The sequence below is a fragment of the Sceloporus occidentalis genome, unplaced genomic scaffold (assembly GCF_023333645.1).
Source record: "Sceloporus occidentalis isolate IW3139 unplaced genomic scaffold, rSceOcc1.0.p SCAF_3, whole genome shotgun sequence".
Taxonomy (NCBI): Eukaryota; Metazoa; Chordata; class Lepidosauria; order Squamata; family Phrynosomatidae; genus Sceloporus; species Sceloporus occidentalis.
The window spans coordinates 129,904,392-129,928,627 of NW_028316983.1; the positions used below are offsets into that span (position 1 = coordinate 129,904,392).

At 42.0% G+C, this 24,236-nt stretch overlaps 2 protein-coding genes across 2 annotated transcripts; one reads left to right on the forward strand and one right to left on the reverse strand.

Moving 5' to 3' along the window:
- Window positions 1–2,135: 2,135 nt before the first annotated feature.
- On the reverse strand, window positions 2,136–6,424 carry LOC149316779 (toll-like receptor 2). The gene is made up of 2 exons (XM_089518754.1): window positions 6,253–6,424; window positions 2,136–4,173 (listed from the first exon to the last, which is right to left on the reverse strand). The coding sequence occupies exon 2, from the start codon at window positions 4,161–4,163 to the stop codon at window positions 2,787–2,789; it is 1,377 nt and encodes a 458-aa protein (XP_089374880.1). The 5' UTR covers window positions 4,164–4,173; window positions 6,253–6,424; the 3' UTR covers window positions 2,136–2,786.
- Window positions 6,425–10,834: 4,410 nt separating this feature from the next.
- On the forward strand, window positions 10,835–22,833 carry DND1 (DND microRNA-mediated repression inhibitor 1). Its single transcript, XM_089518755.1, has 5 exons — window positions 10,835–10,901; window positions 13,922–14,048; window positions 15,878–16,339; window positions 16,851–17,249; window positions 21,747–22,833. Exons 1-5 carry the CDS (start codon window positions 10,878–10,880, stop codon window positions 21,761–21,763), a joined length of 1,029 nt encoding a protein of 342 aa, XP_089374881.1. The 5' UTR covers window positions 10,835–10,877; the 3' UTR covers window positions 21,764–22,833.
- Window positions 22,834–24,236: the final 1,403 nt, after the last annotated feature.

Genomic DNA, 24,236 nt, shown 5'->3' on the forward strand with positions numbered 1-24,236 from the left:
TCCTAGGATTGGTAGTTTTCATGAGGTATTTTGAATTCTCAGTCAAAGAACTCTCTGTGCCTCCTCAAACCACAAACCCAGTATTCTGTAGGATACAGCCATGGCAATCAAAGTGGCATAATTTCATGATGGTATGACAGAGACCTTGGTCTGCCTTCCTTTGCTACTATTACCTTGGAGAAGGTGCGACTGCTAGCATCGTGAACTAAGATTTGGGCCATGGCTTTCTGGGCTCATTTTGGAATAGAATTCGTACCATCCTGAGATATTCACAGTGTTGATTCCCGCAAGAGAGGAAAGTTACAGTCACTTTTGTGATGTCCAGAGGTATAGACCACTTTGGGTATTGAAACAGACATTCCAGAGAAGAAACCAGTTTTTGGAAGCAGATGATGGTACTAACCTCTGATAAGCAAAATGAAACCTTGGAGGAAGGAACAGATGCAAGACAGTATGGCTTTTGCAGTGGCCAGATATGCAGAATCTAGGGGATGGGAATAGGAGAGTGGCTTGCTGTTGGCAGGAAGAGCCCCCTAACATAATCCATTTTTTGAGAACTTGAGCTTGTTTTATTATTCACTTAGTAAATTGTATAGGCTATCCAATATCAAGCATTCCTGGACAACTCATAGAACTGAAGTGTAAAGTGAAGAGCAAGGAAGACTTCTCAGGAACAGACTATATCTATTTGGAATGGGAAGACACTGCAGGAGTCCATCATGGAAAGGGTGACAGCTCTAAATAGACAAAGATAATTGACATACTTCTCTCATCACTAACACGTCAGAGCTGCACACTACTCATGGTCCTTCTCTGCTGGGCTCTGCAGTGCTGCCACCACCTACAACTGCATAAGGATGCTAAAAAAAAGCATAAGGATGCTCAAGAGTCTTCAAGTTCTGTTTACAGAACTTTACTATTAAGTATATACAGCACTATATATACGACAAGGACTCTCCAACCAACCATCAACAATTAGCCACACTGTTCACAGATCACACCCATATTTATACATATTGATCATGGCATGATATCCTCACACAGGTGCCTGCAATTGTCCTTTGCATCAGCCTCTTGAGTCACCCTGGGCATGCCCTCCAAGTGGTGTGATGATGACACCCCATGTCTGCCACTGGATGTTGCATCACCCAGCTGCCAAATTCTGACCTGTGAAATTCTTAATACTAGTGGTGTACATACATAATGCATACATACATACATAGACACAAATGCCTTTCAGCTTTAGCATTGGCACAGGTCCCAAAGGGGTAGGTGTGCTCCATCCAATGCAACAAAAGCAAGTTTGTGACAGCTTACAGAGCAACACTTCCAAGGATTATAGCTGGAGTTTAAACCTATGTGTGCACATGTGCTGTAACTGGTTATGTCTATGCAGTGTTTTTAAAATACAAATCTCTTTTTGATTTGACATAAATTACACATGTACAGTCAGCCCTCTGCACAGGCGGATTCAAAATATTCAAAAAAATATAAAGCAGCAAAAAGCAAACCTTAATTTTGCCATTTTATTGAAGGGATACCATTTTACTATGCCACTCTGTATATAATGGGACTTGAGCATCCAGAGGGGGCCCTGGAGCCTAACCCCAGCAGATACCTAGGCCTTGCTGTATGTATGTGCATACACACACACACACACATATGCACACACGTGTGTGTGCATGCTCAAAAATGCAACAAAACTAGGCAGTGTAGAAGGGATCTCCACTGATTGGATCTCCTGGATACACCAAAGGGTCAAAACAAAACACAGTATACAGACTGAACAAAGAGAAGGCACTGAATTGGGGGAATAAACAGTAAAATGGTTGCAACAGTGTCATGCAAAGCATAATTTTTTCGTTCAGTCAGTGCAGCATATATTGTAGAAGCCGATTGTGGTATTGTGTGTTTATAATACAGCACTACGCAGACGTGCAGTTACGTTTCTGTTTACATTTGTCAGAAGAAAGGACCATGTGTTGTACAGTTGACCCTCCTTTTCCATGGATTCTGCATTCATGCCTTGAAAAAATTCCAAAAATATAATTTCCAAAAAGCAAATATTCATTTTGCTATTTTATACACAGGACACCATTTTACTACACCATTGTATATACGATTGGCCCTCCATATCCACAAATTTTTTAAACCACTAATTCAAGCATCTACAGATTGAAAATATTGCAAAAAATAAAAATTCCAAACAGCAAACTTTGGTTTTTGCCATTTTATATAAGTGACAATGTTTTACTACACCACTGTATATAATGGGACTTGAGCATCCATGGATTTTGGCATCGATGGGGATCCTGGAACTAACCCCCAGCAGATACTAAGGGCCCACTGTAGTAATCAATCAGCATAGAATGTTCTAAATCAATACCATACTGTATAAAGCATTACCTTTTTTCCTTCACATTTTCTCTCCTTTTTTTGAAATTGGGGTATGACCAATATAATTGCATTAACATTTACAAGTGTAAATGTGAAACTGAGCCATCATGCTTTGTCAGGGGAAGGTGGAGATTAATAATGTTATTTCAGTAAAAAATATATATTATGGAAAAAATGAAGCTGGAAGTTGATGGAGGTCTCTGGAAACAATCACATCTACAAATCAGTTTTCTTTTCCAAACAAACCTCTTTCTCTTCCAGCAGAAAACACACCTGCGTTGGTAGTTATAACAGAATGTTCTCAGGTAACCAAACACCCTTATTAAGTTGACCATTTCCCTCCAAAGCTTCAACCATTCTCATCCAGGCATTCTACTTAGCTGCTTGATTTACAGCACAGTAGGTTGGGTTCTATATGCTGGCAATGAGAGCAAAGAAAGGACCAAGTGAAGGCATGTCAGCAAAGTGGCCCCTGAGCCCTGCCTGAGCATGGCTGCCCTGCTGCACTGCAGTGAGGAGAGAGGCACTTCATTCAGGACATAGTCCTGGTAATCCAGAGGGGAGCTGCATATGTAGTCATGAGGCCAATCGGGCAGCAAGGCCTTGCTGGTGGCCAAGTCCTGGATTTCCTTGATAGTCCGGCGGCAAGAACAATTGTAGAGATTGTGTCCGGCTTTTAAGCTGTGCAGGTTTTTCAAATGCAGAAGGCCTTCAGTAGGAAGCTGCGAGAGCTGGTTGTGATCTAAACTGAGCACTTCTAGACTTGGAAGCCCCTTGACTGAGGGGATGGACTGCAGCCTGTTGTGGGACAGGTAGAGCTCTTTCAGCCCAGGGATGGAGAGGTCTAGGGTAAAAATGTGATTGGCACTCAGATCTAGTATCTCAATGTCAGGGGGCAGAGACCTGCCCATGTGTTCAAATCCTGTGCTGGACAAGTTGAAAACACGTAGAGATGGTGGCCACAAGCAAGGAGAGGAGACGAGTTCAGGCATGAAGTCATTCTGACTGAGGTCCAAGTGAGTGAGCTGGTTGAGATGAGCCAGAGTCTGGCACACTGTCTCATAAGAGGTCAGATTGTTGCCATGTAGTTTTAACATCTGGAGCTGAGGGAAAGTACCTTTGCAAAATGATTTCTCTATGCCCTGGTCCTGGAAACGGTTTCCTGAAAGATCCAAGAAGCGCAATGCTCTCAACACTGTGCTGATTTTGCATGGGATAGATGTGACTTCTGACTCTGTTACTGACAGGTTTTCTAGGGTCTCCAGCCATCTTCTCAAGCTGGATGAATCTACTCTGTCATCCAAAGGGGCAGCCATGACTTTGTGGAAATGCAAAGAAGAAACCTTTAGGTCAAATCCATCTGTGTCAAGCTGGTCAGCAGATCTAAGGAAAGTACAGTTTACAAACTTCAGTTCAGAGACCTGAGGTGTGTAGGAAATAATTTTCAGGGCTACTGGCAAGAGAACTTCTGGCACAATGAGGTCTGTAAAGATCAGCTTGCTTACCTGGAGAGCCTCCAGAAAGTCAATTTCATTTGACTTCAGCTCAGTTCTAGAAAAGCCATTTCTAAAAAACTGTGCCAGGTTTCCACCTTGAAGCTCATATGTGGTGGCTGGCAGGCAGTTAAAGAATGTTTGGGCCTCTGACTTCTTCAGCTCTAGTAGTGAACACACACAGTGCTGTTGGGACAAGTAACACATGCCTTTTGCTTTAGGGAAGTTCAAACCCAGCAGAAGGAAGAATACAAGGGCCTGAGTTCTATGCATGATGCACAGCCTGAAAAAGAGAAAAGCCACAGTAAAGCTACATCATGGTGTAGTGGTTTGAGAAAGAAATCCCAAGAAATCCCCACAATGGTGGCAATATGGGTGGCAATAAGTTGGAAATGTTCTGAAGGGGCACAAAAAAATAACAACATACTTCCAGCAATATTTTCTAAAATGTTTCTGACAATAAACTGCAGGATAAGACTTTTTTTTTTTTTATCAAAGGCAATCTGAAGCAGCGTCTGCTAAGTAATACCCCTGAACTCTGTGGCTTCTTAATGCCTTCTCCTTCTTAACTATTTTGCCAGTACTGGGTGATTGAAAAAGAATGCAAAAGTAAAACTGCTCTTATTTATTTTTGCACCATTCTCTTTGAATCACTCTGTATATATAGAAGCAGCAGTTCAAAACTGACTCGTGGAATCTTAGTAGATTTTTGTAGATAAGAAAAACATGGGCAGGATAGAGGCAGGACCTGGCTAAATTACTCACTAATAGCTTCAGTTTGACCCTTCAAAGTATATGAGCCCCGAAGTAGGAGGTAGTGAGAAGCAGAATGGAGAATGGACACAGGAAGGGAAAGGCCAACAGAAGACCTGGGGGTCAACAGGCTGCAAAAATGCTTGACTTTATTATCCAGCCACCTAGCACCATATGAGCATTTAACACACTGAAGTAATACAAAAGAGTTGTTTGCTGTGTGCCAATGTCCCTTTCCCCAGTAGATAATCCCTGTAGTTTGGGATTTACCAAAGCCGATCAAAACAGGGTGGGTGGTGCTGGCCCTTCAGAGACATAGGTTTGAGCACCTGATGCAAGACCCTGCTGTCAACAGCAGCCTCAGCCAAGCCAAGCTGTAAAGCTAGTGATGTCTAACAAGTGTGTATGATGTCTTGTATGTGGCCACCCTGATGGTCTTCTTTGGTATAGGAGCTATGATGGTTAGAGGTGCTCATGCCCCTGAATTCTTTGGCATGGGTGACTTGGTTTCTGGTGGCAATCTCCCAAGAATTCATGGCACGTAGTAATGCAGGGCCTGATCCATCGGCTAGGCGTGGAGGCTGGTGCCTTCTTGCCCATAGAACAGGGCTAAAAGGAAACAAAGTGGGGTGTTAGAGGAATGAAGAGAAGGAAAAGGACTGGAGTGGCTATAGCGAAGAAGTTGCAGAGCAACAGCAAACACATCCTACTGGAGTGAAAGGCAGGACAAGACTGGCCTTCTAGGGTTGGCTCCACTCACATGGGGTCACCAAACTACAGGATGTGGGGCTCTTATCTACTGGGAAATAGGACTGATTTTTAATATAGGCTCATTTTGAGCTCTTTACAAGTATCCATTCTCCTCCTGGTTGGTTCCTTGGTCTTTTAAAAAGAGCATACAGGTTTTACAAATATACTACTACTTGCATGCAGCGAGTGAGCAAATAACAATCTGCTTCTAGAGATATCCTGTATTTCCATTTGTGCTTTCACCATACAGGCGATTTTAAAAAGTATTATTTTCATTATTACTTTCCTAAGCTCTACCAGGCATTTCCCCTGGCTACCTGCCCTCTGCTCCACCAGTCAATTGGCTGGTGTATAGATTTACATAGTTTTTCGTTCCCAAAGTGCCAAGATTTTTCTTTTAAAGCCACGCAGAATATTTTTTGTTACACAGAGCAGACCATGCAATTTGAAGTTTACTCAAAAGCCACCTGTCACTCCAGCAGTGCCCTCCCCTCTCCCTTCATATTTTCATGTTTTGTTTTATTGTTGTTAATAAATTCTGGCCTACTTTGTTTTACTAAATGTATGGAATCAGGCTCCTCATTCAAGGCAAAAACTGCTAAACAGTGTCAGTGATGCCATTCCTTTACTGTCAAGGCCTGTGAGGAACTCACTGAGGAATAAATAAAGCCCAGATAATCTGCTACACCAAATTTAGACAGCATTCCTGTGCACACCTTTGGACGTAAACTGTGACTGAACACAGTGGGGGACTGGGTTTTGGGGAAATGTGGACAGGAGCGCACTGCACATGTGCTAGGATAGCTGTCTGGTAGAAGGCAGGAGAGGTATTGAAATTAAGCAACAAAACAGAACTTACTCACTATCCAAATGCTCTAGTTGTGCCAATTCCTTCTGCTTCCAGGATATCCTAGTTGAAGACACATTAATTTTGTTCGCATACTCTACTCATTCCTTCTTTCTTGAAAAAGCAACAGAGCACAAATGACTTCTCTTTATTTTTTCAGCTGCAAGTTGCTCTTTCAAATCTGCTTATCGTTCCTAAACGGCACGTAACCAAAACCAGCTTCTTGTCAGCACTTCTTCACAACACATTTCAAGTGTTTTTTGAGGAACTCCACTTGCAGAAGGATATTGCTGTGACACTGTTACGTAACAGTCCAAAATGTGCAAATAGGAAGAGAGAGGAAAAAATATCCCTGCTTCTGTCCACTCTTTCAGTTCTGAATATCCAAAGCACAGGCAGAAGGCAATTACAAATAGCCTAACTGCAACAATGGTTTTTCTCATTCTTTCAGATTGCAGGTACAGTTTTGGTTCATAAAGGCAAGCTGTGAATTAGAGATAGGATAACATTAAATTTTAGGGCAGTGGTGGCGAACCTATGGCACGTGTGCCAGAGGTGGCACTCAGAGCCCTCTCTGTGGGCACGTGTGCCACCACCTCAGCATAGTGCTTGCCAGAGTTTGTTATTGGAAAGTTAGAAGGACGCGGCACTTCGCAATAAATAAGTGGGCTTGGGGTTGCAGTTTGGGCACTCAGTCTCTAAAAGGTTCACCATCACTGTTTTAGGGATTTCCTAGCCTTCAGAAAGTGCATGCCTTGTTTCTGAAGCACAATCTTGTTCCATGCAGATAGGGTAGCATTTGCTTTACAAATCAGAGGCCCTTTGCACATGCCCGCCAGTCCTTTAAAATCAGTTTCCTTGGGAGGGAAACAATCTGCATATATTTGGAGGCATTCAGTCTAAGCTGTCAACACTTTTAAAACAATAGGCACAACACTAATCTTGCCATCAGGTCCCAGATTTTAATGGACAATTGTTTCAATAATTGTACCATAACTGATTTTTATCCTACTTTTCAACTCAAAAATATCATGCATCCGAGAATACAGGCATTTGGATGAATGTACATATTTCCTATTTGTGCAAAGCTACACTGGATAGTCCAAAATGTACCAGTTCTTTCCACTGGCATCTACTAACACCTCCCTCTTTTAGGATCGCTGGGTCAGGAGCAACCCCAGGCCTTAACATTTCAGGGCCGAAACTGATAACTTTAATCCAGTCCAACATTCAAGTCTTTTAGTCCAAATCTCAAGTCAAGTCTCAAGTATCTACTTTCTAGTTTCAAGCTGAGTCTCCAAGATACTTCAAGTATTGCCAACTGCACTTGTTTTCTATTGTGCATTTTATTTCCCTACCACACAAAAGCCACAGTCTTTTGGGTTAGTTTGTTGTTGTGGCTGCTGCTGTTGTGTGCCTTCAAACTGTTTCCAACTTATGGCAACTCTAAGGCCATAAGTTCATATTATTGGGCTTTTGAGGCTGAGAGTGTGTGACTTGCCCAAAGTCACCCAGTAGGTCTCCATGGTTGAGCAGGGATTTGAACTGTGGTTTCCAGAATCACAGTCCAGTGCTCAAACCATTACACCACGCTGTCTCTATTGGTTAGTCTAGTGGCTCTTTGGAACCTCCAGATGTTTTGGACTCTTGACTTTGCTCTGTTCTTTCCTACTGTAATTTGGACAGAAAACTGTAGTTCTGCTGTCCAGCAGTAGGCATCTACATTCCTGAAAGATAATTTGAATCCTAAAAGCCAGAGTGACATGGTCTGAGTGTTGAACTATGACTCTGGAGACCAGGGTTCAATCCTGATTCAACTATATAAACCCACTGGATGACCTTGGGCATGTTACACTGTCTCAGCCTAAGATTATGGCAATGGCACCCCCACACACACAAGAAACATTCCAAGGGAACCCCATGATAGGTTCATCTTTGAATTGCCATAAATTGGTAATGACTTGAAGGCACACAACAACAAGAACAACAACAATTTGAAAATCAGAATCCCCTCATTCTGTAATTAATTTTAAGAATTCTAATTAAATTGGAATTCAGGACTGAAGCCTCAACTGGCATCTTCCTCCTCTTTCTCACTACTACTACTATAAAATATTATGCATTAGTTCTTGGAGTCAATATCAAATGTAGTCTCTTAGATTTCTCCCTGTTTACGAAACTGTAACTATAAAGACAGAAGCCTTATCCTTGAATCATAGAATCATAGAGTTGGAAGAGACCCCAAGGCCCATCCAGTCCAACCCCCTGCCATGCAGGAAATCTCAATCAAGGCATCCCCAAGAGATGGCCATCCAGCTTCTGCTTAAAGTCCAAAACATCTGGAGGGCCAAATTTTGGAAACCACTGCTACTAATCCCATCTAAAATGGCCCAAATGAATCAATGGTTGAACAAAAACCCACTGGCTAATCCAATTGATTCAATAGCTCTGGCTTAGTCTGGACTAACAATACAAATTAAGTCAAAATGTTTTCAGTATTACATTAGAATAATGGCTGAAGGCAATTGTTCCAACACTAACAACACTCCAGGATAGTTAGGAAAATTAAACACACTTTAGGTCTTCTCCATGCCCAGTGCAGAGTGCAGGAATCTGAAAAGAGCTCGACTTTGGCTGCGTCCACGCTCCAAAAATAATCTGGTTTGACACCACTTTTACTGCCATGGCTCAGTGCTGTGGAATTCAGGGACGTGTAGTTTTGTGAGCAATTCGGCCTTCTCTGTCCGAGAGCTCTGGTGCCACAACAAACTACAAATCCCAGAATTTAATCACAGTGGGCCATGGCAGCTGCAGTGGTGTCAAACTGGGTTATTTCTGCGGTCCAGATGCAAGCTTGATCAGCAGTGAATCAGAAGCAAGTTCAGAAAGGCTAACTCCCCAGAAAGAGAGTGTAAAAATAGGAAACAACTTCAGCAGGAGTTCCTCTAAACAAAAAGTGATGAGCAACAGTAGAGGTGATTACGCCAAGTTACTTTTTCAACACTGCATTAGGCAATGACCATTAATGAATTAATTAACTGTGGTGTAGTGGTTTGAGTGTTAGATGAGGACTGGAGACCAGCCTTTGAATCCCTGCTAAGCAACAGAAACCCACTGGATGATGTTGGGCAAGTCACATACTCTCAGCCTCAGAGGAAGGCAAAGGCAACCCCCCCCCCTCCAGTCTGAGCAAATCTTGCCAAGAAAACCCCATGAAAGGGTCACCTTAGCATTGCCATAAATTGGAAACAACTTGAAGGCACACATAACAAGTAACATGAACATTAGGGGTTTTAAAAAATGTTTTTGTTCCACATACACTCGTCTCTCCACATTTGTGGCTTTGGCTTTTGTGGATTTAACTAGTCACGGATTTTATTAATATGTTCTCTCTAGGAATATCTAGGTCCTCCAGCGCAACTCTATGGTTGACTATAACTAAAAGTCGCACTGAAAGACCTAGAGATTCCTAGAGAGAACACTCCACTAGGCCTTTGTAGCTCCTCCAGGGCAGTCCTATGGTCAGTGTCTGCTGGACATTGACCACAGAGTTGCACTGGAGGACCTAGAGATTCCTAGAGAGAACGCTCCACTAGGCCTTTGTAGCTCCTCCAGGGCAGTCCTATGGTCAGTGTCTGCTGGACATTGACCACAGAGTTGCACTGGAGGACCTAGAAATTCCTAGAGAGGTGTCCTCTCTGGTAAAAACATGGCGTTTTGTGGGTTTCTACATTAACGGGGGTCCTGTGCCCTTAACCCCAGTGAATGTGGAGGGACGAGAGTATACTCTCGTATGTTACATATAAAACATAGAACATAACAAAATAACGACGTAACATACCTTGAAAACTTACACGATCTACTAACTTACATTCTTTACATACTGAACATTTAACAAAAGCGTTCATTCATTCTGGAATATCTAAAAAAACATGTAACGCATAACATAGACGTGTTCCTTCCTTGAGTCCTGGGTGATTATTACTTGTTTTGATCCACTTTAATCTTTCTCATATATATATATATCTATATATATAGTCTCCATATGTACAGTCAGCCCTCCTTATATCCATGGACTTTTTTTTATCCACGGATCCAAGCATCCACAGCTTGCAAATACTCCAAAAAAGAAATAGCCAGACTGGATTTTGCCATTTTATATAAGGAAATGGCACCATTTTACCATGCCATTGCACATAATGGGACTTGAGCATCCATACATTTCGTTATCCATGGGAGTCCTGGAACCAAACCCAGCAGATAACAAGGGCCCACTGTATGAATATTTCACTTTACTCCTATTCCTCTATGATCCCAGTCAGTGGTCCCTAAACTGTGCTCTTTAAGGGGTTTTGGACTCCAACTCCCAGAATCCCAGGCTATTGGCCAACATGGCTGAGGCTTCTGGGAGATGAAGGCATCTGAGGAAGAGAAGCCTCTGGAAGCTCCACCGCAGCAGCAGCACCCAATCAGAACCAAGGAGCCTCTGGAAGCGCAGCAGCAGCACCCAATCAGAAGCCTCCAAGAGGAACTGCCCTGTTCCTGGCGGGATATAAAAGGAGGCACGAGGGGAGAAGGCAGGCGTGGCTGCCAAGGTGTTGCTCTGCTGGGAGTTGCTTGCAAAGTGTGCAGGTGCCATGGCTGCTCCCCTGCAAAGGAAGGTAGGGATGGAGGAGGACTGGGTGCTTCAGGAGTAGGAACTACTTTTTGCACCTGAGGAAGTAGGTTTTAGCCTAGGAAAGCTTCTGCTACCAGTTTCTTTCTTTCCAGTGAGTTTCAAAGGGGCTTCAAGGTCTCTCTCTCTCCATACATTTGGACATTGCATGACATAAATGCACCTGAGGAAGTAGATTGAAATCTAGGAAAGCCCCTGTTGCCAACTTCTTCATTTCTGTTAGTCTCAAGGGGGCTTCAAGTCCTCTCTTTGCATAAATTTGGACTTTACATGCCATAAATGCACCTGAGGAAGGAGACTTTAGTCTGCAAAAGCTCCTGCTGCCAACTACTTCCTTTCTGTTCCTCTCAAAGGGGCTACAGGACCTCTGTCTACATGCATTTGGACATTACAAGACATAAAATGCACCTGAGGAAGTAGACTTTAGGAAAGCTCATGCTCATTCTTCCTTTCAGTCAGCCTCAAAGGGTCTACAAGATTATCTCTACATATTTTTGCTGCTGCTGTTGTTGTTGTTGTGTGCATTCAAGTGGTTTCTGACCTATGGCCACCCAAAAGTGGTGTGAACCTCTCCTGGAGTCTTCTTGGCAAGATTTCTTAAGAAGGTTGGGCTTTGTTGTGTTTTTTTGTTTTTGCCACAGTCATCCTCTGAGGCTGAGAGAGTGTGACCTGACCAAGGTCCCCCCCCAATGGGGTCCATGGCTGAGCTGAATCTCATCCTGGACTCAAGAGTTGAAGTCTAACACTCTATAACCATGCTATACCTACAGCTAGTAGGTACTCAGCCTTTTCCAGTGGGAAAACTTAATTTCTGTTCATGTTATTGTATTGTATTAGTATTGGTATTAGTATTATTAATGCTTATATATGTAGCGCCATAAATCTACATGGCGCTTTACAGACACCATAAAATCAGCATATACAGTGTTACAATCCTATTTCACCAATGTTTTATTTTATTTTTATTTTAGCTTTATATATGTGTTATCGGTTTGATTACAATTTACACTGTACCTCCATTAAAAAAAAAAAAGCAGTTTCAGGAGAGGGACCGGTTTTCCTCGTTGTCTCCGTCGTGACTTTTTCTGGATGAGGCCAGCGTTCGAATTTTGCCACTCGGCCATGGAAACCCACTGTGGAGACCTTGGGCGAGTCCACACTCTCTCAGCCTCAAAGGAAGGCAAAGGAAAAAGTCATCCAAACAAATCTGGTGGGTGGTAAGACTTGGGCTGCATCCACACTGGAGAGATAACCTGGTTTGGCACTGCTTTAACTCTTTCTGGCTCAAGGCTATGGAATTCTGGGAGCTGGAGTTTGTTGTGAGGCCCACAACAAACTCCAATTCACAGAATTCCATAGCCTTGAGCCAAGGCATTTAAAGCGGTACCAAACCGGGTTATCTCCAGTGTGGATGCAGCCTTGGAAGCATGCAACAACTTCGCTTTCCACTCCCCATGCTCTGTGCCTCCTTCACCCCTGAAGCTCAAGGCTTTAAAGTGGTGATTCCCAAACTTTGTTTGTCCAGGTGTTTTGGACTTCCGCTTCCAGAAGCCAACAGTCAGGAATTCTGGGAGCTGGAGTCCAAAACATCTGGAAGACCATAGTTTGGGAACCACACAATCTACTCAAAAGGGTGGGCAGCTGGTTTCAGGGCTTGGGCCTGACTCCCATCCCTTCCCTTCCGCACTTAGCTGACTGTGAGCCTCCTTTGCTCTTTCTTCATTTTCCTCTATGTGTGTTACTACAGAGGTGTTTTGCAAAAGTAAGCTGAGCTGTGCACATCTCAGAAGGAGTACTTCACAGTCAGTGAAACTGCAGTACACAAAACTGTATATTGCAGTGGGCTTCCCATCTATGGGCCAGTGTGGCAAAGCAGTTTGAATGTTGGACCAGGGTTCAATTCTCCACTTGGCCATGAAACCCACTGGGTGACCCTGGGCAAGTCACACTCTCTCTGCCTCTAGGGAAGGTAGTGGTAAAGCCCCCACTGAACAAATCTTGCAAAGAAGACCCCATGATAGAGCCTTAGGGTCGCCATAAGTTGGAAGCGATTTGCAAGCACACAACCACAGCCCCTTCTGTATATATCTTAGAAAGGGATATTTTACAGTGACTGGGTGTGTATTGCAGTGAATTCCCCCAGTTCTGTACACATCTCCTTCTGGGGCTGCCTCCTCTTTCTCTTTTTCATGTAGAAATCTGTGTTTATTGATCTCCTTCCATCATATGTTTACTCACTGTTTATATAATTGAATTATTTTAAGGGGGTGAAAGGAAAAGGAGATGTCAATTTTGGAAGAAAAATACCAAAATCCATAACAGGGCAAGAGGGAGAGGACTTCTGGTTCACTGCCATGTGGCCAGCTTAAACAAAAACATGGTTTTAAAACATTGACATAAGGCCTGAACAGACAAGCCAAAATAAAGCTGCTTTGGGTCACTTTGAAGGTATGCTGTTTAAATGATGCATGCGTCCTAAGAGTCTGGAAGCCACGCCAAAGCCACGCTCCAATCCTAAGGACTGCAGTGTAGCTTTGGCGAAGCTTTCGGACTCTTCAAATGCATGCATGATTTAAACAGTATACCTCCAAAGTGACCTGAACCAGCTTTATATTGGTCTATCTGTACGGGCTCTAAGACTGTATTTTAAAGCTCCATATCCTAAGCTTGCTTGCAGGATTTCACATCATGATATGGGCAAAACCATTTTTATAGTTCTGCTGCCTTACCTTTATGAGAGAAATTTCAGTTTATACAAAGAATGTCAAGAGCGGGGTATAAATACTCAAATAAATAAGTACGGAGAAGAGGATTTTGCCTTTTGCCTTAAAAAGTTCAGCCAGTGGGGAAACCTGCTGGATTCTTACTTGAGATTGTTGCATGGAGCTAAGCAAAAGTTTTGGCTTTTCATTCACTACAGTTACCATTGCAGGAGCTGCCTATCAACTCTGCTTATGGAAGGTCTTGGAGGTGTTGGGGCCAGTCTGATACATGTTTGTGTTGCAGGTGCCTTCTCTGACACTGAGTGAAATAAATCAGTGTAGAAAAAATGAGCTTCTGGCATGGGTAAAAGACACAGGAGTTCAGTTACTACAGATCAATGGCCAGAGAAAATATGGTGGCCCTCCACCAGGTAAGTAAAAAAACTTGACTTATGAGAAGCATATGTTAACTATTTATTGCAAATAGTGTTATTGCTGCTGGCAATAAAAAGGCAGCATCCTATCTTCTGAGGTATCTTGCTATAGTGACTACTAGTTGCTGTGAATCTCTGTCCTTAACAAGGACATATTTTTCCTATGTCATGATTTGAGTAGAAGGAGCAAAAGTAAAGTGTATAGAGGAGCAAGGGAGAATTATTACCAGTCTGGCCATCTGTCCCCCCCACACACACACACCCAGCATGCAAAGCTCTAGACTTTTTATAGACGTATCTACTCAGGAACAAGACCCTACTCAGGAACAAGACCTAGGGAGTGTATCACATGGGTCAGGTATACTGCAATTACAACAGAATAATTTCATTTTTGGCTGGGACATACCATATGATGTTATTCCTCTTCTGTTGTTCCCCTGGTAGGAGACCATTTGGAAAAAATGTTACCGTTTCAACCACAAAAAATCCATATATAAACCCCTTTCCTGCTTGCTTCTGCTACAATTTATAATGTGAAAGTTATGCTGGTTTGGGGTGGTCAAGACCCAGGAGGTGTTCTGTGGGTGCCTTTTGGCTGTGGCTTACTTTCCTGCACTGAAAACCTTCTGTTTACCTCCAGTAGTCTGGTGAGGAGAAGGGCTAGGAAATGTAAAATGTGTTTCCTTTCAATTTGGGATGGAAAAGTAACAAGAGAAATTTTATAACCTTTATTTATTTATTTATTTTGGTGGTGGGGGGAGTCTATAGAAAAAAATATTCAGTGGCAAATGACCCCTCGTTCCCAAATGGGGGCTTGTCAGAAATGAAGGCAAAAAATATTGCTTCATACTTCCCCCACCCCATTTCCTTTTCCAGATAGACCATTGCAGTTCCTGTGTGTGTGTGTCTCTCTCTGTCTCTCTCACACTCACATACACACCTGGAAATGAGTCTCACAGTTAAAAGAGCATTTGTTTCATTGACACTGCCTCCTGCCTCTTCATACTTCCAGCTTCAGATTCAATTGCTGGTAGATGAAAGCCGTCAGCTACTTTAGCCTGATCTCTTGTGAATCAAGTAGATTTTTTCCCCTCAATCCCTAGGAAAAGAAGGCTGGAGGCAAGGAAACATTTGTTTTTATGTCTTTGTGATTAAATAAACACCCTTTTAAATGTAAGACTCTCTTCATTTATATTTCTATGCGGTTCGGTCATTTCTCTGTGCAGCTGCCACTGTGAAAAAGGGGGTGTGTGAATTTTCCTGGCTTATATTTAAAAAAAGAAAAGATTCTAGTCAGGATGGGGAAAGAGAGGCTAATCTCCAGAGAAATTGCCAAATTAGAAAGAGGGACAGGGATAATGTCTTGGCAGAGGTACTAAGTGGGCAACCCTAAGTCCTGTGTGTGATAAAGTTTTAGTGCAAATGAATGCTACGATTCTGAAAAGTTTCCCGAGGCATTAAAGGAAAGAGAGGATTCCCAACTATATAATGTTTTTAAAAACAATGCTATTTTAGCAGGAGAAGAGCCTGGCGTGAAACTCCCAATGCAAAAAGTATGGTGTTTAAAATTTAAATCTCCAATCCCTGATATGGAGGTAAGAGCTAGATTTCACTGAACTGAAGGAACAAATCCAACCAGTGATTGGGGATACATGAGGATTTCCTGCACAAGGCTGGAAGAAGAAAAATGTGGCCTACAGAAAAAGCTTCTGTGCCAGATGAAAGTCCCATAGGGTGGATGTTCCCTATCCTTGTTGTAGGATGTCTTGTAATTTAATGAGGAAATAGCCTTTTGGTGATCTCTTTTTTTCTTGTTCTCTCCACAGATTGGTTTGGCAGTCCCCCACCATCTGGTACAGAGGTTTTCATAGGGAAGATCCCACAAGATATATATGAGGATAAACTAATTCCTCTTTTCCAAAGTGTCGGAAAGCTCTATGAATTTCGCCTGATGATGACGTTCAGTGGGCTTAACCGGGGCTTTGCTTATGCCAAGTATTTGAACCGGTATAGTGCTCAGAAGGCTATCACTGTGCTCAATAAATATGAAATCCAAATGGGCTGCCACATAGTTGTTTGCAGAAGTACTAACAAGTGTGAGCTCTGCATTGATGGCCTTTCTCCCTCAGTGAAAGAGTGCCATCTTCTGCCAATGCTACAGGAGCTTACCACGGGAGTCCTGAGCATTTCCTTGCACCCTAGCCCCTTCAAGAGACAACGACAGCTTGCAGAGGTGAAATATATCTCCCATCAGGCTGCTGCAATAGCCAAGAAGGCTCTGGTTGAAGGTTTGTCTCAGCTTATGCTTTAAGAAATAGTGGGTGGAGCATTGGATGCTACTGATCATTTATAGTACACACCATTCATTGTGAGGTGAGAGTGGGAAACAGTTGCTCCTCCAGATGTTGTAGGGCTGCAGTTCCCAATCGCTATCCCTTGTGTGGGCTGGGACTTAGAAATGTTGCAGTCCTACAGTATCTATGCAATCATGTGCTCCCAAATCTTTTACTAGGGGATTAATCTGTGCATAAAAGTCACTCAGTTACTGTTGATGAAAAACTCTGGTAATATTAATCACCCTAGATACTTGAGCTCTATGTTTGTTACAATAAGCTATAATTGGTGTATGTGTAAACACAAATGATTCCTATCTGCAGTCATAACACTTTTTTCTTCTTACTGTAGTATTTTTTCCTTCTCTTGTCTTGGTGCATGTATACTTGACCTTCAGGATTAGAGCTACATTCAAACTGATAGATGAATTGGAAGATAATATAATTTGTTTTCTGTCATATGCAGGAACGTTGTGTCTGTGTGGAGACCAGATTGAAATAGACTGGTTGAAACCCAATATAAAACAGGCCATCCCAAAGATCTTGTCAGCTGGTGGTTCTTGCAGAGATTCCCTGAACGAAGAGCTTTCTGAGCCTGCAGACTGCCACAAACTACCAACGTTGGGCAGCATGTTGGACTACCTCAACTTACAGTGTGAGAAGCAGCAGCTGGGGCGCCCTCAGTTCTTCACAAAATGTGTGCAAAGCAACCCTGAAGGGTTCAAGCAGTTCTGGTATCATGTAGTCATACCTCGGTATTTGTCTCCCTTCAGTGGGTTTGTATGGATCAAGCCAGATGATTCTGGCCTGGAGGACAATGAAAAAGCCAAGAATGTTGTGGCACTGCAGCTACTCGGTGCTCTGGGTAAGTATCTTTTTAACATCTTTGTCTAAAGCTAGAATGAAAGCCAGCATGAATGTTTGGACTATAACTCTGGACATCAGGGTTCAGTTCCCCACTCAGCCATGGAAACCCACTGGGTGACGTTGGGCAAGTCACACATTCTCAGCCCCAGAAAACCACATGATGACAAACCGCCTTAGGGTTTGCTATAAGTTGGAAATTGCTTGAAGGCACAGAACAACAAAGCCAGAAGGTCAAAGCTGGGAGCTTTTAAGAAGGTGCTTTGCTTCTGTTATCAGTTTGATCTGCTTGCCCAAGAAGGATGTTTCTTCTATAGTTTTTGTGGGTTTTTCAGGCCACAGATGCTGGTGAAACATCAGGAATAAACTCTTCTACAACATGGCCACATAGCTCAAAAACCCCACAAAAAACTATGGATGCCGGCAATGAAAGCCTTCAATGTTTCTTCTCTTCACACAGCGCAAAAGTGATAGTAGGTACAAAACGAAACATTAAAAGTTGATAAATTTTCAAGAACATACAGTAGAACACACAGACTACTACTACTTTCTTACCCACCTCTCCCCATTGATCAAGCAAAGAATAACAACAGCCCAAGAAATGCGCCTTATCAGTTAAAAACACACATCAGTTCAAAATAACAAACAAGACACATACATATTAAAACAATCCACATTTTAACATGTATAATTTAGAATAGTCTGGGCAATCCTGCCAGAAGAAACTGGTCTTTAATGTTATTTTAAATTCAGACAGCGTATTCAGCTCTGAAGTTTCTTCTGGCAGGTTGTTCTACAGTCTAGGGGTGGCTGAAGAAAATGTCTCATCTGGCTGAGTCTAGTAAATGTCTCCCTGAAGACCTGAGTGTACAGGGCAGACTGGGAGAACTTCTTGACAATAAGAACTGTTCAACAGTGGAATATATTGTCTTGGAAAGTGGCAGAAGCTCGTCCTCTGGAGGTTTTTATAAGAGAGGCTGGATGGCCATCTGTCGGGGGTTCTTTGATCGCATATTCCTGCATGATGGAGTTGGACTGGATGGCCCTTGGGCTCTCTTCCAACACTATGATTGTATTGTATTGTACGGCAAGAGGCAACCCCTTAGGTAACCTGGATTCAAACCATGTAGGGTTTAAAGGTAAAAACATTTTGTACCTTGCCCAGAAACTAATTTGCAGCCAGTGGAGTGGTTTTAATATTGGTGTGATATGATCGCTCCTGGATGTCACAGTAACCAATCTGGCTGCCAGGTTCTGAACTAATTGAAGTTTCTGAACTTGGTACAGAGGTAGCCCAATCTACATTACAATGCATGTGCAACAATCTTTAGGTCATCCAGCTCTAGGTAGGGGCACAGCTGGCAAAGCTGAAGCTGTTACTCCTGGCCGTTGCATCTATTTGAGCTGCCATTGCAGCAACGGAGCCAAACCTACCTCAAAACTGAACAGTCTTTCAGAGGGAGTTTTATACCATTCAGGATTGGTTGGCTCATCTTCAAACCAAGTTTAGGACCCACTCGACAGTAAGCACCTCTGTCTTGTCTGGATCCTCATCCATCCTATTAATTTCCTCCATTCAGAGCAGACACACCGTCTACAGCTGAGGCTGTATTTGAAAGATTTAAAGAATGGGATAGGGTTGAATAAGAGGCTTCCCAGTCACCTCTTCACCCACCATTGTGATTGGGGGTGATCCTCCCCCCATCTGTGTTGTGTAGTGAATGCAGTGGGGAGGCAGAATAGGTATGTTAAGGATAATGACAGAACGCTTTGATTTAATGACTTCAGAGAGCAAAATCATAAATTAAACACCTTCAGCTTCATATAACATTAATTGGTAATGTTTACTAAAAAATTAGTAACTGGGGAGATGACACCAACACAATACAAATGCTCTTTGGTACATGCTCTTACATACAGTGAGAATCAGTTTTCCACTCTGCTTAGCTGCATACTGTTAAAATTTTACTGCATCCCTCTTGAAAGTATCGGGCATTTGTCATTGTGTCCTTAACTTTATTATTATAACATTGGGAAGTAGATTGTACCGAGAAGAATTTAAAAAGCTAAGAATGTTAGGTTATCATGCTCTTCCAGATTAGTAAATTACAACAAACCAAAAAATAAACTAAATGAATGATGGGATGGCCAAAAGGATGGATATTCCTAACCTTTCATACTGTTTGTGTGACTCATTAGTATAAGAATGAAGAATGAGCTACATATATCTTGCTGAGCTGACTATTGGTATCTCCCAAATTTGGAGAGTCAGGAAAAAGTTACAGTTAGCTAAAGGTCTGTGATAAGTAGTATGTCTATAAATGCCTTAAAGATATCACATCCTGTCTGATCTTGTAAGCTAAGCAGGGTCAATCCTGGCTAGTAGTTAGATGAGAGACCATCAACCGATACCAGGTGTTGTAGGCTATATTTTAGAATCTTCCTCTTCTAAGGGGAGACTTGGTTTTTCTTAAGCAAGGAATACTCAGAGCTGGTTTTGCCAGTTCCTTCCTCTGAAATAGAGCCTATAGCACCCTGGTATTTGTTGGTGGTCTCCCATCCAAGTACTAACCAGGGATGACCCTGTTTAACATCCAAGATCAGACAAGATCTAGTGCCTTACATTGTCAATTACCCGTCATGTTATTTCTGTACCATGGTTCAAAACAGGAGTCTTCCGCCCTTTTGAAAGGCACATTTGGAACATCAGTAAAGTACCATGGGGAAGGGGTTGCCTGTTGGTAAAATCCACTGCTATAGTGGATGGGTGAGTGGATCATAGAGATACAGATTCTCAGAAATTTGGAAGCCATGCAGCGGAGATGGGTATTTTATGGTTTGTTTCTCCCCACAGAAGAGATGAGGCATTTTCAGAAAAGTGTGTGTGTGTGTGTGTGTGTGTGTGTGTATATATATATATATATATAAAAAATATGTACATGTCAGGAATAAACTCTTCTAGAACATGACCACATAGCCCGATAAACCCACAGAAAACTATGGATGCCAGCCATAAAAGCCTTCGACTTCACATATGTAATTCTTCTTTCCCTATGAAATCAAACTATTACTGTTCAGGCAATATAAAATGCTTGCCATATTTGTCAGATTTAAAAACTTGAAAGCCTTACTTTTGAACAATAAATATGTTCAATAAATATGCCCTTATTAAAAGAAATGCAAGCTGCTGCACCCTATGCTACCTAATCTTATACATCTTCATAGAAAGGGATCTTGTAGCCCCTTTGAGACTTAACTTCTTTCATACACTTGAGCCTACTTCCTCATATGCATGAAGTGGAGTTGATAATCTAGAGACCTATATAAACCAGTTGTGTGAGGGAATGTCAATTGAAATTCAAAATCTTTTGGAAATGGAGAGTTGTTAAGTTTTAAGAATGTTGGGGGACAAAGGCAGGAGGAAAGATATTGCCTAAAGCCAAGGAGAGTAGATAACCATATGAATGAGTATTGGAATCTTTGCCATCTGGTAAGTAGGAAGGGTTGAAAATAGAAACCACAAATTTTGTAGTAAAATAAAATGCATTATTTAGTATGAGGCAGTTTCTTAAGGAAAGCCTAGACACATAGTTCTAAAGTTTTAACTCAACATTTAAATACTGAAATTTACAACACCATATTTTGCAAACAATACTCCCCCTCCATTCCAGTATGCTATTCTCATGAAAATGGCAGCAGCCATTAGGTGCAGAAATTTCTAGAAGTGGCAGTTATGTCTATGATTTACTAGGCAGGATTTTTTTAATGATATCACCTGTGTAGTTGAGGCTTCTGAACATGTGCGTCTCTTTTTGTATAGTACAAAGGGAACTATTCTATAGCCGTTTGCACCATCACCAACCCACTTGTCAAGCTCTGGTAGAAGCTGGTTTTGTTTACCAGTGGGCAGGAGATAGAGGGAGAAGGGAGTTCAGATGATCAGTAGATACAGCTGGCCTGGACTTTGAAGGGAAGTAAGACGAGATTGTACTCTATCTGAGAATATACTGTCCTGTCTTCCTCCTCTAAACTGAGACTAGCTGCTGCTTCATACTTAAATTGACTCCCCTCTCAGCTGCCCCTCCCAGGGTTTGACCCCTGTCAGCATGGGAGGGGGGGACACATAATTGTGCAAATGAAGTGTTACATTCTGCCTCCTTGATGTAGGAACTTGCCCACTGTTTTCTGATTCTTTTGATGGTCTAACTCAGGGGTAGGCAACCTGCGGCCCGCAGGTTCATGTGAGTCTGGAGGCATATAAAGGAAGGGATCTCAGTGGCACAACAAGAGCCTGTAGATGCCATGTTGGGAGTGCTTGGTTTAAACATTCCCTTTATGCCATGGTGGAAATGAGTTGCATCTACTTCCCATGTGAAACTCGCTGAACTGCTGCTTAGGTTTTCACACAGACCAGTGCAAGACAATGTCTTTGAAAAGAAGGACCATCTTTTAAGAGTTGTTCAGACTTGTTTTTCTTTTGTTTTTCTTTTTCTAACAGGGTGCCCAGTGGTCTAATGAATGTTGCAGAACGACTCCTACATGTGGGGGATGCCTGTGTGTCTGGCCCTTCCTCTTTTAAGTTGGCTCTGTAGGCAAACCTATGTGAATAGTGGATGCCTGGCCTCCTTTGTTTTTGTTGTTTTGGGACATTGGTTCCTGTATCTTAAGTTGTACTAAATTGTTTGGTTGAGTTCTTTGAGCAGTCCCTACAGTTTTGGAAGGAAAGGATGCATGCTTGTTTGCTGGCAGACAATGTAAATGCACTAGTACCACGTAAGCCTGCAGAGGCCTGGACTTAGAAGCTAAAAGAAATGTGTAGTGTGCAGGAAACACTCACTTTCTTATTGTCTGGTCTGCTGTGCATAGGTAAGGAAAACTTAAACATTCCCACCTCAACTGGGTTTTTCCTTGAGTTCACCTCCTCCCCAGATCACGGATGGAAAGGAACAAAACCTTTATTAACACCAGTTGGCTCCACCTCCCTCGTCCAGTAGATCAAAATTGGAGTAGGCCCATCCCATTTACCAAGATGTGAGAAAGAAAGCAAGGCTTTCCCAAACAGAAGGTATTAGGTGTAGTATCTAGTTGAGCCATGTGATGCCAGCTATGGTCCAGATTCAAGAGTAAGAGCTGTCTCCTTTTCTTTGTGTTTAAATCTTGTTTGTATTACGTTTGGAATATGTTTTAATTTGTTTGCATGACATGCCATATAGCTTAGATCTTTTGGGGAAGGGGTGCACTTAGCAAACTTATTGTAGGGGAACAACCAGATACAAGTGGATTTTTCTTCAGCCAGGCCTTTTTCTCTGGAGGAAAGAGGCTTGTATTGACGGTGCCTTACTGTGTTACAAGCTGGCTCTTGAAGATGAAAACTTAAATGAACATGGTGACATTACTTCTGAATGCTTTCTGATACCTTTTAATAAGCATAGCACAGCTCCTGAATGAGCCAGGTGGCTTTTTAACACAGGGAAAAAAATGTTCCCAATGAATGAGAATTTCAGAGGACAAGATCTGCTTGGTGCCTTAAAACTTTACATTTTAGAATTGCATGAAAAACAGTGAATGAGTGTGTAACATCAGAATCGTTGGTACTTTAATATTAAAGTAGTTTTGAAAGCAATATGTGTAGTGTCCTTTTTCTTCTTTTTCTTCTTCTTTTTAAGTGTCAAGAATCTAATCTGCAGTTTGCTAAAGTGCCAGTAGCAAGTTCCCACTGGGAATTTGTGAGTGGGGATGGTATGTTCCATGCTTCTACAATTTGTCCTTGATGTATAATTTAATCTCTTAACTAGAATAAAAAGTGTACATACAGCTTGTTTGAATAGAAATGTTTGCACTAACTCAAATGTAGATCCATGCAGTCTCCCTAATATAAGATATTCTGAATGGTTTCCCTCTCCCTGAATACCAGGTGCTGTAGGCTGTATTTCAGAGGAAGGAACTTCTAGCTTTTAAAAACCCTATGGGATTGCCATAAATTGACAGGCAACTTGAAGGCACATATATGCACATGCAAGTACTATGATTATGAAGTCTGCTATATAAAAAACTCTTGCTTTGTTTTTACCAATGGCTGTCTTGTGCTGAAAAAACAGAAGATGCTAAAACAGAATATGAGCATCACTTCTACTATACTGCAAAGAACCAGAATCATCAGTTCTTAATGTAGCCATATATTTAGTCCAGGGAAACACATTTAGTGGTTATCTTAGGAATTCCAACCACATTTGTAATTTGAAGCCACAGCAAAATGAAGCTTTATAAATTAGCATAATATCTATTTTTATTAAATGACACTTTACGGATCTGCAGCATCAGTAATTCATGATGCTGTCTTAAGGAAAAAGCAGAGGAGGTAACTGATAATTGGCAGCATAATAGCACCGGACAGCCATTCAAAGTAACATGTTTTAAACTGGTTTGTCTAGAACAATTCCCCTGACAGCTTAAAGCAGGGGCAAAGAAGTGTAGTGCATGGGATGCTGGTAGCCCCAACTCCTTTTGCAACCTCTTACACACACACACACACCCCAAGTGATCTTTCAAATCCCAATTTTTAAAAAAAGAAAATATTGGTTTTAGGGCAATCCTGGTCCAAAATTGGAATGCTCCCAAATCCCCTAAAAATGGCACAGTTGAGGTTATATGTTCCAATAAATCTTCCCAAGCAATAAAATGTGGCCAAAAGCAACTAAAATGGCAACTTCAAAGAGGTGTGTCAATTTCAGTGTGTCTAACTGGCCCATGCCTCCCACCAGTTTCCTACCCCCAAAAAGTATCCTAACTATGAGAAAGATTTCCTACCTCCAGAAATACTATGTTTGGGCCTATTTTATATGCATCATTGTGGAGGCAGGAAAAGAGAAGTGTTAATATTTTATTCACTCTTGAAATTCACTACAAGAGGCCTGAGCAATAATACAGACTCCTGTGCCTGCTTGATGAACAAAACAGTCTTCTCAGGGAATGGGAATGTAGCATCGTT